General features: G+C 36.9%; 1 protein-coding gene across 22 annotated transcripts in view; it reads left to right on the top strand.

The window, feature by feature from the left end:
* Nucleotides 1-14,392, top strand: part of SLMAP (sarcolemma associated protein) — a 101,410-nt gene that overhangs the window by 36,564 nt on the left and 50,454 nt on the right. For all 22 annotated transcript variants that reach the window (XM_063291753.1, XM_063291752.1, XM_063291748.1 and 19 more), the window contains exons 3-6: nucleotides 2,149-2,296; nucleotides 5,347-5,419; nucleotides 6,542-6,578; nucleotides 13,724-13,786. In XM_063291753.1, coding sequence (XP_063147823.1) covers nucleotides 2,149-2,296; nucleotides 5,347-5,419; nucleotides 6,542-6,578; nucleotides 13,724-13,786 — 321 coding nt within the window. The remainder of the gene's footprint in view (nucleotides 1-2,148; nucleotides 2,297-5,346; nucleotides 5,420-6,541; nucleotides 6,579-13,723; nucleotides 13,787-14,392) is intronic.

The raw sequence follows: 14,392 nt of genomic DNA, 5'->3' as shown, positions 1-14,392 counted from the left end.
AAATTTGAATTAAATGGTATGTAGATGGGGTTTATCTCTATGTGTCTGTTCATGACAGATTTCTCAAAATGCCAAGCTTCTAGGAATTCCTTGTTTTTTGGCTTTGGCCTGATCTAAAATGTTGTCTGTTTACCAATTGAAATTGTGCTTGAATTTGTGTAACAGTTTAGAGATGAAAATTCCTCAAACTTTTAACAGTTAAACACATTCAACGAAGCTCAAAGAATACCAAGAATCTAACAAAAGAAATGAATTTTGTTACTCCTTGTTATTTTCTGTTTATTCATGTAATACTACTTCTGTCTCTAGATGTCTATATTACCCTTTTTAGATATGATAACATATATCATGAGTTTGCCATAACATATCTGAAACTGAGGGGATAATAGCTCTGGGAACCTGAATGAAACAGATTGAGAGTAACATTAGGTCACATGCTAACCTACTTTAATACTTGAAAAACTGGAAATGTATTAATACAACATAAACAATTTTAAATTGAAATCTATGTTTTAAAACAACATCCTTTTTTTATATTGTCGTAGAATTATATCTGAGGTTCTGTAATATATTAAAATGTGTCTAAAACATTAAATATTAAAGTTATGAGAATCATTAGGAGCGGGTGTTTCATTAAGCAAGCATTTTACAACTCTGAACACATTGCTTGAAGTACTGAAGAATGCATCCTCTCAGAGGTTTGGCTGCAGTCCTACTGCATGTTGTCTGGCATTGTGTGCACACAGAGATGACATTTCAACCAGAATTGATGCTAAAATAAAGCAACTGACATTTTGTTTCAGTGGCATTCCTGGTGGAGCTATCATTTGTACATATATGTGCCTGCTTAAGTTATGTGGGGAGGCCCTTGAAGCTGCCACACCTGTGAGAGGATGTAGTGCTTTGATGATTCAAACAGCATATTTGTATAAGCACTGCTCTGTTAAATACTTTATTACACACTGCTTTTGAAAACAATGTAAGTAAATAGCTTTTTGTGAGAAAATATTGTGTGATCTTTGGGAAAAGAATCTTTTACTCTCTATAAAACTTTTATTAGAAACCCTCACTCTTCATAATGTTTATTTTGTCAATGAAAGCAAAGAAAATTGTGTGGCGGACCTGGTTGGACATTAATAGATAAAGCCTTTCTCACAGAGCACCTTTATTGTGCTCAGTTTTGTTCCCTTTCACTATTTGCCCCAGTTTTAAACATGCTTGTTATGAAATGAAAATTCAGAACATCCATTTTCCTTAGCTCTCTCACCCACGCATAGGACGATCCTTACATTGTTTTTTTAGGCTAACCCCTAAACGTTACTACTTTGCTGTGTTAAAAGACAGCTCTAGGCTGTCAGGGGAGTGATGGAGAGTTAGGGTGAAGAAGGAAAGAAAGAAAAAGGATTATTCAGATGGGTACATAATTTATTAAAGTTATTAATAAGGTTAATTTAAACACAAATCTCTACATAACAGAATAAGAGTGAATGAAATCCAGTGAATAGATGATCAACTGTGGGGTTCTTCTCAAAATGTAAAGTATAAGCTCTTTTATTACTCTGGTGCAACCATAATATAGACATTATTTGATAGTGTACTGGAATTATCATAAATATATATGTATGTATTTATATTTCAAATTTTGTCACCGTCCATCTCCCTCAAAGAGCAATTCTGGGCGGTTTACAATAAAACTAAAAATAAATACAGATTAAAATACAGTACCTCTTAAATATAAAATATAAATATAAAATCCAAGATGGAGATACTAAAAATTCTTAATTTAAATTCATGAATACACGGGGGCCTCTTTAGAGTGCTAACCACCCCTAAGGATGATTACCTCCCCTCCTCCCGAAGCCTGTTTGGAGCGACTGAGACTTTATGGACTTCTTGAATGCCATGGGGATTGTCTTAGATTATATTTGGCCATGCTTATATAGTTGGACATTCTTGATTTGGTATTTTGCTGAAGATATGAAGATAGTATGGTAGTGTAGTGTATGGTCATTTATCATGGACAAATTGCCACCTGAAAATAGCCCTTTTTATTTGCATATTTGTGAATTGTCTGCCATTTTAATCTTAAATTTGACTTTAAGTAATATGCAAGGTAAAGTTTACAGCGCTTTTCTGTTTTTCTTACAGTTTTATCTTCAGGACACTAAGAGCAGTAACGGCACCTTTATAAATAGTCAACGATTGAGCAGAGGATCTGAGGAAAGTCCACCATGTGAAATTCTGTCTGGTGATATTATACAATTTGGTGTAGATGTAACAGAGAACACACGGAAAGGTAAGAGTATGGATCACTTTCTTCTTTTCTGTATTTGTAATATCAAGAACATTTTATTACAATAAGGATTAAACAAAGACTATGGGTGTTCGGGCTTGCTATTGTAAAGCGTTTTCTTTAGGGAGTTTCTTCATGAGATGAGGCAAGTATGCCTCACTTTCTCTGCTGGTGATGCCCTCCCCATTATCCAGCAGCCATCCTAGCTGGGATGAGCCCAGGTGCAATGCTGATTTGGAGATCACCCGGTTTGACATTCTTGATTTGGTATTTTGCTGAAGATATGAAAATAGTATGGTAGTGTAGTATATGGTCATTTATCATGAACAAATTGCCACCTAAAAGTTTGTGTACTGTATATGTATATATAGTTTATATATACAAAGGGCAGCTGAATAGCGCAGTGGTTAGAGTGCTGCCCTTTGATGTGAGAGACCAGGGTTCGAATCCCGGATGCTACCTACCTTATCAGTAGGGATCCTTGGGCAAAGACCCCCTAATGCTTCATCTGCCTACCTCAGATATGAGAGTGACATGAACTAAGTGAGTCATGCCGGCTCAGATGTCGCCTGGGTTAACAAGGTCTGCATCAGATGTTGGGGAACCAGGACAATCTGATGATAAGTGAGCTACTGAAACAAACCATACACAGACAAGACATGGAGTTGATGGAATGCTACTACATGGAGTTGATGGAGTGCTACTACTACAGTAGACCTAATGAGAGGGGATATATGAAACATATGAGGGAACTATAGATGAACAGAAGACCTGCATCCACACTAACTGAGAAACAGCTAGTTACTCAACACTTCAACATAGTGAAAAGGAAGCTGCTCTCACAACTTGAGATAGACCAACTACAGATTACATCCCAGATTCAAGAAGACCTGGAAGAACAACTAGAGATGCAGCCAACACCTGAAGCTGGAACGTCATTGCCACCCCATCCATTACAGAGGACAGCAGCTGATATGTGGCATAAGATCATGGATAAACTAGCTACAGTCAACCCTTGTAACTGATTACCAAGGCTTAGTGGAGAAGTACCATCAGATAGTATGCTGGAAGATGCCAACAGAGCCCTCACAACAATCCCTACTACCACCATAACTCAAACCAATGAACTGGTATACGCTACAGCTGCTGTAATCCTGGAGATGCTTGGCTACACGATCAAGAAGAACAGCAGTACATACCCCCCAAGAAAATGAGTTTGGAGGCTAAGATCAAGGCAACTCGGAGAGAAGTTAGCCAGCTGGTGGAACTACAGAAGGGTGTGGTGATTAAGGATAAGACTCGGCTACTAAAAAAAATACAAGGGCCTGACTCCATCTGAAGCCCTAGAGACTGCTAAACAAGAGCTCACAGCACTGGTTATTAGGCTAAGGAGATACAGTATAGAAGCAGAGGCCAAGAATAGCTTGCACATGTGACCATCAAATGTGGCATATACCAAGGTGATGCATTGTCCCTGCTGGACAGAGATAAATGCCCTGTTCGCCAAAGAACCATCCAAGGTGTATTCCCAACTGCAGTGCAGCAACACAGTAACAGCAGAGCTACCAACAGCAGAAACTGAACAGTATTGGAAGAACATAAGGGAGAAATAGAAGACACATAACACCAGTGCAGAGTGGCTGCAGGGCCTGAAAGCAGACCACAGCAATCTCCCAGAACAGAAACCAGTCATCATCACAGTAGCAGACATCCAATAGCAGGTCAAGAACATGAAGAGCTGGACAGCACCTGGCCTGGACATGATCCATACCTACTGGTTAAAGAAACTAACAGCAGTGCATGGATGCCTAGCAGCACAAATGAACCAGCTGCTAGCAGCAAGCTCCCGCCCAGACTGACTAACACATGGAAGGACAGTGCTGACCATGAAAGACCCCCACAAGGAAACAGCACCGTCCTACTATCAGCCAATAACCTGCCTTCCCACAACATGGAATGTCCTATTAGGCATCATAGCCACCAAGCTACAGGACCATATGGGCCAGTACATGAGCACAGCTCAGAAGGGCATTGGGAACAACACCAGAGGCTCCAAACACCAGTGGCATGTAGATAGAGCAGTTGCCCAAGACTCAAGGTCTAGACAGACCAATCTGAGCACAGCCTGGATTCACTACAGGAAAGCCTACAACTCAGTGCCACACACATGGATCTGTGAATGCCTGGTGTTATACAAAGTCAACAGGACACTAAGGACCTTCCTCAAGAACTCAATGGGACTGTGGAAGGCAACACTGGAAGTCCACTCAAGATAGCTTGCACATGTGACCATCAAATGTGGCATATACCAAGGTGATGCATTGTCCCTGCTGGACAGAGAGTTCTGTTGTTGTTCCTGGGATCTGTTGGAGCCCCTCTCCCAGCTTAGGAGTCACATTTCCAAGTGCTTCTACCACCACTAGGACCACTTTGGCCTTCACTTTCCACATCCTCTCTAGTTCCTCCATCAGGCCCTGGTACTTCTCCAGCATCTCATACTCCTTCCTGATATTGCTGTCACTGGGCACCGCTACGACTATCACCACTGCTGCCTTCTGGCCCTTGTCTACTACCACAATGCCTTGGATAGTTTATGGAATTCCTTAGTTTTATTCTTGATTATGTTTCTTACCTACTTTTCAATCTTTTACACTAGGAGAACTGATCTAATTTTTATGTATGTGTTATTGTTCTTCACTTGTGAAGTCATCTGCTGGGTCTTTTCTGTGACCCAAGATGAATTGTCTGAAAATTGTTTTCTTTAGACAGTTTTCTGGGAGATGTAACAAAACATTTCAGAATTGGATCCACAGCACAAAGTGGGAAGTGGTATGGAACTTAGGTCTTCCTGATTTTTTTTTAATGGCCTGCCTCTTTTTATTCCTTGGAAATGTTGAATATTTGAAGGTTTTTTTCTCTAGTGTTGTGCTTTCATTTGTATATTGCTTTTGTTCCTTCCAAGATAACATTACTGCAATTATACTGAATTGTTTTAATAAGTTAATTTTTAGTAACAGGATACTTAGAACTTACAGTCTTATTTTTTTTTCCAGTCACTCATGGATGTATTGTCTCAACAATAAAACTATTTCTCCCTGATGGTATGGAAGCTAGGCTACGGTCAGAGTAAGTGCAACTTCAAAATTGCATTTAGTGTCCAATATATCCAGATATTAGAGAATTTCCATATATATAAGGACACCCTGATTTTTCCATTCAAGAACTTTAATATGTCAGCCATGGCTAGCCAGCTTTAGTTGCCCATTTTGAGAGACCATAGGAATGTTATCTTTCTTGCTAAATGTGTTTTATATATGGTAAACAATTTGGGCTATTCAATATGACATATCTGTTTAATATAAACAGTTTCGTCAATTTAGTGGTATTACTGCATAACAAGCCAAGATTTCTGAAATGTTGTATTGAATTCTTCAAATATTATGCATGATCTCTATACATCCATGAAACCTTATAGAATATAGCACTCTATAATAGTAATTTCTAGAATGCTAGTAGTTAACAAGTACTGTATTTCCCCAAATAATTATCTGTTAATTGGGAAGGTCCTCATACATTTCTTGATAAAAAAATAAAACAAGCTGTTAAAAATAAAGGATTGAACAAAAGTTCCCAATAGATGCAGGCATGATGCTATTAACATGAACATTGACATAAAGAAACATTAACATAAACATTTACCTCTTTTTTCTTTCCCTATCCAGTTATTCCTTCCTCTTTCCTAATCCCCAAAAGTTTTATTCCCACCATGCATCTACCCCTTCCATTTACTTCATTTCCATCCTTCTTTTTTCTTTTTTGCTGTTTCTGCTAAGAGGAAGGAGGCAATTCTTTCTCTCTCTGTAGTTTTCTGTTTCTGTGTGCAATTGGTCTGCATTTGTGTGTAAGACAATGATTGGTGTATGAAGATGGAAATCAATTAACATGGTATCTTAATTGTTCATTATATTAATATAGCTTTTTTATCTTAGTCCTGTCCTTTTTGGACGGTGGGAGTGGAGGCTTCAGGCAAATATACATGCATACGGAGCATCACGTCCATACTTTGATAGTTGGTTTCAGCAGCCATAAGAACATGACCATTGCATATAGGTTTTTGTCAATTTTATAATGGTGTGTGTGTGTGTGAGAGAGAGAGGGAGAGAGAGAGAGATCATAAACTCATGGTTGATTTCCTCTTGGCTAAATATAGTGGAAGGACTTTTTAATTGGTAGCTTTTTCTTCCATAGTGTCATCCATGCTCCATTACCAAGTCCTGTTGATAAGGTAAGTCTTAGAACATTTCTTCTTCAGTACCCCAAACCTTTAAAAATATTTATATATATGGTGTCTCACACACACACACTTAACATTCTATTTAAAAATGTTGAACTCCAGGTTAAAGGCTGTAGCCAAAAATTGAGATAAAACAAGTCAAATAAATTAATACAGTGTTTCACAGAAATGTGGTAAGAGCAGAATATTCCATCTATCTCTATAGGCTAATATAGTCCTATACATTTAACTGAATGAAGATTCATTCTGTATATTCCTTCTATCTGTTAAAGGATTCACAATGAAGCAATCCATAAGGAGATTTTTGCCCCTGAGGTTGGCAAGGAAGACATGATACTTCTGGTAGTTCAGAACAATGATTCATTGTCTTATATAATTCCTTGACCCTTCATACTTCAACCATTATTAAACAAAATAAATGATGCTGTAGTATAGTCATAAATGTATTTTTAGTTTATATAACTTGAGTTACATAATTTGAGCCTTTCAGTTTTTTATATCCCTAGAATATGCAGTTATTTTTGTAAAGCTTGTTCAATTATTTCAGCTCTCCCCCCAAAATGATGTCCTTTAGTTATATTAGGGCTATACCTTCCAAAATTTGCAGGATGGACTTCACTGAATATTCTTGAGAGTTGTACAGTTCCTTTAGTGCTTGCCCAACACCTTGCATACCTGATCTTTTATATATGGAGTACTGTAATGCAAACTGTGTAACGCCAGTTTAATCTTTATTTTCAGATAATGCCTCTGGGTCTTAAGTAAATACCATAAGTTTTTTTACAATATAGAAATGAGGGGCCACTTTATATGGAAGTGTCCATCTGCATAGGAAAAGGAAAATGGTAAGCAGCAGTAGTAAGGCGCATCCTGTAGAATGACAGGCCAGATGGAATAAAGGAAATAAAAAGTAGCATTCTTGTAAATCAGTATCTAGAAATTGGCTGTGTTCCCCCACAGCCATTTTACAAGAATGTTCAGTATGTTCTCAAAATCCCTATCCCCACCAAAAAGGCTGGAGACTTTGAAGTTGTAGAAGGCTGCGCTGATGTTATATAATAAGATAGTTTGATCGTCTGTGATTTCTTACATATGAGTCTATTAGACTTGCAGAGGACAAAAAAAGGAAATTAGACCAAAGCAACTTAAAAATAAAATAATAAAATAGATACATCACAATCAACACATAATTAAAATAATATGCCAAGTGTATATAAAATTATATTCTCATAAAACAGTATTAAGACTTATTTACTGTATGTTCCATCAAGCCGTTATACAGTATCTGGCTATACTACCTGAGATCTCTGCTCCTTATTTAGGCAGGAGTGAGGTTGTCATTCTCACTCCTGCCTAAATACTGTATTGTAACTGGGAAAATGTACACTGCTTGCTTGCTTATGTGCCATCAAGTCAGTGTTGACTCAGCAACCACATACATAGGTTTTCTCCAGGACACTCTGTTTCCAACCAGGTCTTTCAGATCCTCCAGTGGTGCACCCATTGCCACTGTAACTGAGTCCATCCACTTCGGTCATTCTCTTTTTTTCTTTCCTTCCCTCTTTCCCAGCATTATAGACTCTTCCAGAGGGTGAGGCCTTTCCATAGATAATTTGAGCCTTGTCATTTGTGCTTGAGTGAGGTCTCTGGATTGATTTGTTCTGTGCTCCATTTATTTGTTTTCTTGGTTATTCATGGTGTTCTCAGGAGTCTTCTCCAACATCAGAGTTCAAAAGTGTCCATGTTCTTTCTATCGTGCTACCAGTACTAGAAGATGAAGTTGGATCAGCGCGCTGGTCATTACAGTGTTGGAAAGCTGTGGGAATTGATGGCATATCCACAGAAATATGGCAAGCAATAGAAGAAGAATCAATAAAGGTTCTACCCGAAGTATGCCAGCAAATCTGGAGAAAGTCACAGTGACCAACAGATTGGAAGAGGTTGGTCTACGTACCAAACCCAAAGAAAGGAGACTTAACAGAATGTGCAAACTATTGCGCAATACAATTTCACATGCTGGCAAAATAATGTTTAGGATTATCCACACAGATTAGAGCCTACATGGAATGGGAGATTCCAGATGTTCAAGCTGGTTTTAGAAAAGGCTGAGGAAGAGACCTTATTTCTGATGCATGGTGGGTAATTGAGAAAGCCAAAGAATACCCCAAAGAAGTCAATACTTGCTGCATTGATTATAGAAAGGCCTTTGATTGGTTTCTTTAGTAAGAATTTTATTAGGTTTCAAGCAAAGATAAAAGCTACAGAAAAACAAAAAACTACAAATAAAAAAAAATAAAAAAACTAAAGAAGTGTAGAAACACAAGAGAAAAATTTTTAAAATTACAAAAAGAGGTGACTTTTGACTTTTAACAGCAAGGATATACAACAATTTTTCATAATCAATCCCTTACTCTATATTAAACCAAAATCACATTATTTCTATAAATCATTCCATTGGCACATTATAAAAATCACTAAATACAGTTGCTCCCTCCCCTTATATTAAAAGAAAAGAAAAAATATTAACCTCCTAATCAACTCCCCCCCAAAGATAGCATTTATTTAATTATTTCTTTCCTACTACTATTCTATACATTCTTGTCTACTATAATAAAGATCAAACTAAAAACATAAATTGCCTGTACTTGATAATACAACAATTTTAATAATCATATTAAACCCAAAACCATCCAAATAGACATTTATTATTTTTTTATTATACCTTAATAATCTTAATCCAAATAGTTAAAGATAAATGAAATCAGCCAAACCCTAAAAGCAATCCAGATAAATATTCTTAAACCCATATCCCTCTTCAAAATAAACTAGAGCGTTTACATATCCCCACAATGCGCACAGAGCTTTTTTCTTAAAAAAAATTGAACAGCCCAACTGCCCCCTTCAAAATCTCCGACTTCTCTTCAGGAGACCTCCCATACATAATAACCCCTTCTTTTCCATGGTGTTCCATCAGAAGATCAATTTCACTTATGGTTTGCAGCTTGATCTCTCCCTTTAATTTCTTCAACTCGACTATCCAATCTTCATCCAGCATTTCAACAGAAGTCCTGATCTCACTCTTAGAAGAGACATTTCTGTCGCTGTTAAATTCCTCAGTTTCATCCATGACATCCCCAACCAGATGACACATTTTAGACCTCATGTTTTCCACAGTGTCCTGAATGCCTTGCATAAAAACTTGGTAGGAATCAGAAAGAGTCTGTTTAAAATCTTGTTGGAAGTCAGAGAAAGTCTGTTTAAAATCTTCCATGTCTCAAGCAATAGATTATGGCACCCCCTAGGAGTTTAACCAGTGAAAGTCGAAGATATAAAAGAATTGTGGAATGTGTTTATATAAGCGAAAGTGAGATATGCAGACAGTTCCCCAGGGAAAGTAGGAGTAGAAAACTGAAAGTTTAAAACAACCGATTCAATGTGTAGGAAAATGCTAATGTCTTCAAATTTAGCACAAAAATAACAACAGGGAGACAGTTATTTACTCTCAATCCTCCTTAATATTTGGATGGAAAACAAAGTCCAAAACTTAAAAATAATTTAAAAAAAAATTGATCCCAAAAATAATGGAAAGCACCAAGAGAACCCGCTTCTCCTTGCTGTAGAAAGGGTACGCGTACTTAAAAGAAATATAAATTGGGTGATTTAGAAATGGGGTGGCCAGTCTTAGTGTCCCTTTAAGGCTACAGCACAGCTTGGAAGTGTTGATGTCCCACCCTCCTGGCTGCTCTTACCAGTTGAACACGAACATTGTTTGCCATCTTCTGGCTGCAAGCTGCTGTCTGGAAGACAGATGGGGTGACTCCCGGTGTTTTCCTTTTTCCAGAAAAATACTCTTGGGCTTCAGGAAAAACCTGCCTGAGCCTGAAAGAAGTGCCGCCTTGTCAGTTCTGCCCACTGAGCCCACAGGCACAGCTGTTCAATCCGCCATGTCCCCACTGGAAGTTGAAAGGCCTTTGATTGTGTTGACTGTGTCAACACTAGAATATGCTTAGGAAAATGGGAATCCCAGTACATCTCATTGTCCTAACATGAAACTTACACACAGTACAGAGTATGGTGAAGATCAGCAAAGAGTAAGTTATGGTTGTATATTCTCAAAGCTGGACTTTGAAAAAGCAGTATAGAAAGAGTATCAACACTTTTGAGCTTTGGTATTGGAGAAGACTCTTGAGAAGACCGTGGATAGCCCAGAAAACAAACAAATGGATTTTAGAACAAATCAATCCAGAATTCTCACAAATGGTCATATTTTGGATACATTATGTGATGACCCAGCTCCCTTGAGATGAACATAATGCTGGGAATGGCGGAAGGAAAGAGAAGAAGAGGATGATCAGCACTGATGGACCCAAGGGACTCTAAGTTGGGAGATCTAAAAGGCCAGGTTGGGGATAGATCATCCTGGAGAAGGTCTACCTATGTGGTCTCTAAGAATTGACACCAACTTGATGTCACATAATCATAATCATTATAATTATAATCATTATAAGGTCATTATCAGCAGTATTAATGCATGAATGCTCTCCTCAGACCAATAGGTGAAGTTGAGATAATGGCTGCATCATCTACATATAAAAATAATGCGATAGTCTACCAACCAGATTTGACAGATGATGTTCTGGTTTTATGAGTAATTCCACCATATTATTGATAAAAATTAAATATCCAAGGGCCTAATTCAGTGTACTTTAACACTATCAAAAGTAGCTACCGCAACTGAAAGCTCACCTTGGTGTCAGGAAATGTGATTTACCCAGTAGATCATGTAATTGAAACGGCACTTACAGAACTTCTGGCCCAACACTCCCTATTTGTTACAGAAATACCCAGAATTAGAGTATTTTCAACTAATAGTTGCCCACTAGTGGTTCAGAGCTGCCCTTTAGAGCTAATCCTGCTCTTTGGAACAATAGACAACAAATATTTGCTCTATTTTGTCTGTCAGTGTCAGATACTTGAAGAGTAGTATCATGTTTCCCCTCAATACTGTCCAGGCTAAATATATCAGTTCCTTTAACTTCATATTTTATATGGAATTTGTTCTTTATACTCTTGGCCATTTTCACTGCTCGCCTCTAAATCTGTCCAATTTACGTACATTCTATTTACAGAGCAATGAATTGGCCAGGGTACTTCAAGTGAGATCTGATTTGAGTGGAATAAGTGATGAAATATTCTTGTGACTTGGAGATGATCGTTCTGTTCAGCCTAAAATTGCAGCAGCACCTGAGCTGTGCTGCTGATTCATATTCAGCTTGTGTTCACTGTTCCAAGATTCTTTTCAAATGTGTTATTGCCAGACCAGATATCCCAGTCTCATACCTAGAAATTTGATTGACTTTCTTTAATATTAAAGAAACAAACCATTTTCCTCAGTACCATGTTTTGTTAAAAATTTATCTGGTGTGAATCAGAAATATTAACCACTTAATGAACACATCATCTTAAAAAACTGGAGCAATTTTCTTTGAGTGGCAAAGCAAACAAAGATAAGAACTGTTCCCCAAGAACCCAGTGGTCATCTTATTGATGGACTGCCACGTAACAGTGTTGCACTGGGGGAATCTTCTATATGTAGATTTGCAAGAAGAACAAAAAAAGGAGCAGCAGTACCCAAAATGCCATAAAATGCAGTTTCATACAATGTGCTGATTTCATGCAGCAAATCCAGATAGTGCTCTGGGCACCTCCCTGGAATGACTAAGAAATGGTATCAAGGTCTCAATGATTTTAAAAAAACTTGTCATAGCAGGTCTTGATGGATTCTGATGTATCTCTTCCAGGATATGACCAATTAATGTGAATAATCTAGTATTACTGTTTAAGATAAATACACATAACATACAAAATTATTGGGTAGGCAGTGCTTCCTGTTGTGCTTTTTGCCTATTACCAAATTTACTTATTTCATTCTTTCAGATTACTCAATGATGCCAGATTAGCATCACTTAAATAGCTATTGCTTTTGTGCCATAGCAAGTGAAAATAGTTTCACTTGCTATGGCACAAAATACATTAAATTACAAGGAATAGACTTTAATTATAAAATAGATATTTGAGGGAAGTCTGTAATTTTTGAAATGTCATGTCATCAAGAAATAAAAAGATTAAATTCCATTCTTGAATTTTGTATCTACTGAGAAACTAAAATAAATTATTGCTATTGTTATAGCATGCTGCTTATGTTTTATATTATTTGGAACTTATGGACAGTTTCAAAAGTTGCAGCCACAGCAACCTAATTATAAATACCCTTGATCTCTAATCTAGCGGTATTTTTATGAAGACTAGAAACCAATGTTGATTTAAAAGTTGGCTTTTGCAGTGCAGGTACATTCTTGTGTACTTTTGCAGTTGGCTATGTGAAAATGATTTCTTGCGCATTAAACATTCCAGTACAATGACTAATAGTATATTAAGTACTCTACCAAGGTAATAGCATTTTACTAGATTATTTTCTTCCATATAGGGAAGAAAATTGAGCTCTAGAGAAAGCTGTGTTACTTTTTTTTGTAGTTTTTTATTAGACTTAATACTGTGTTTTGTGTGGCTTCTCTTACATTTATATTATATGTATATCTGATTTTTTCAGCCTGAAAAAAATAGTCTTCTGCTTTAAGAGTCATCTTTACTTTAAGGAGTGGACTGTTAAAGTAGCAGCATCTTTTTTACAGGTTCACACTTTAAGAAATAACAGAGGATCTACAGCTGAGCTTGAGTGAGCTCTGAAACACTTCTTCTAAATCATTTCTGAATGATGCACAGCCTTAATTTGAGAGAATGTCAGTGATGACAAGATATCCACTTGATATAGTATGGAGAGTTATTCATATATGTTAAAAGAAAGGAAGCTACACAATCAAAATAAAGAAGGCAATTTTTAATGTAGCATTTTATTAGGGCTACCCGTTCTGGGTGGCAAAAGTCCAGACAGATTGAAGCAGGAAGTTAATCTGTTCTGTTCCTTTTTCCTGCTGCCTAGAGGTTGTCTGAAACTTGGCAGCCCAGATCTGGTAGCCCTAAATTTATTTAATATGAGAATATTAATATTGGGCACTAAGGAAGTTCAAATCTGACATCAGATGAATAATAGAGGCTTTTGTTTCCCAATTTTATAGGTTGCTGCTAACACTCCCAGTATTTACTCTCAGGAACTGTTTCAGCTTTCTCAGTATCTTCAGGTAATGTTGTATGTGCAGTTCTGTACAGACTTACAAAATTCAGACTTACAAAAATAAAATTATGAAATTCAAATAAGAGCTTTAATGTGATAGTTATGTAAGAAATTAGGCTGAAGCTTGATAGATAATCATGTTTTCCTAATATGTACAACTACACTTCTTGCTATAAAACTTGAAATACTACTAATCTAAGATCCCATATGCATAACCAAATAATGGTGTAGCATTAGCAATGGTTTGTCAAATACAATTATATTCATCTAAATGTGTAGCATACCATATTAATAACTATAGCGGTGAAATGTTAGTGTTTCAGTCTCTCCCTTGCCCCTTCCCTCAAGGATAGAAAGGAATTTTCAGATTGGGGAGATACATTAGCTATTTTATTAAAACTAGAGTAGGGGATTAGAGACGTTATAAGGTAAATTGAAGTTTTTACCTTATTGTGAGCTTCTTTTTATTTTCTGTAATTTCTAAGTGTGGCATATAGGTGGCATTTTTTGTATATCCTGTTATAACGTATTTATGTTATGTTCTAGATTTGATATCCATTAAGAATAAAATAACATGTTTTTTATGTTTTATTTGTTTTTATGGATATTTTGG

Source organism: Candoia aspera, chromosome 2 (genome assembly GCF_035149785.1).
Source record: "Candoia aspera isolate rCanAsp1 chromosome 2, rCanAsp1.hap2, whole genome shotgun sequence".
Taxonomy (NCBI): domain Eukaryota; kingdom Metazoa; phylum Chordata; class Lepidosauria; order Squamata; family Boidae; genus Candoia; species Candoia aspera.
This window is presented reverse-complemented; position numbering and strand designations above follow the sequence as displayed.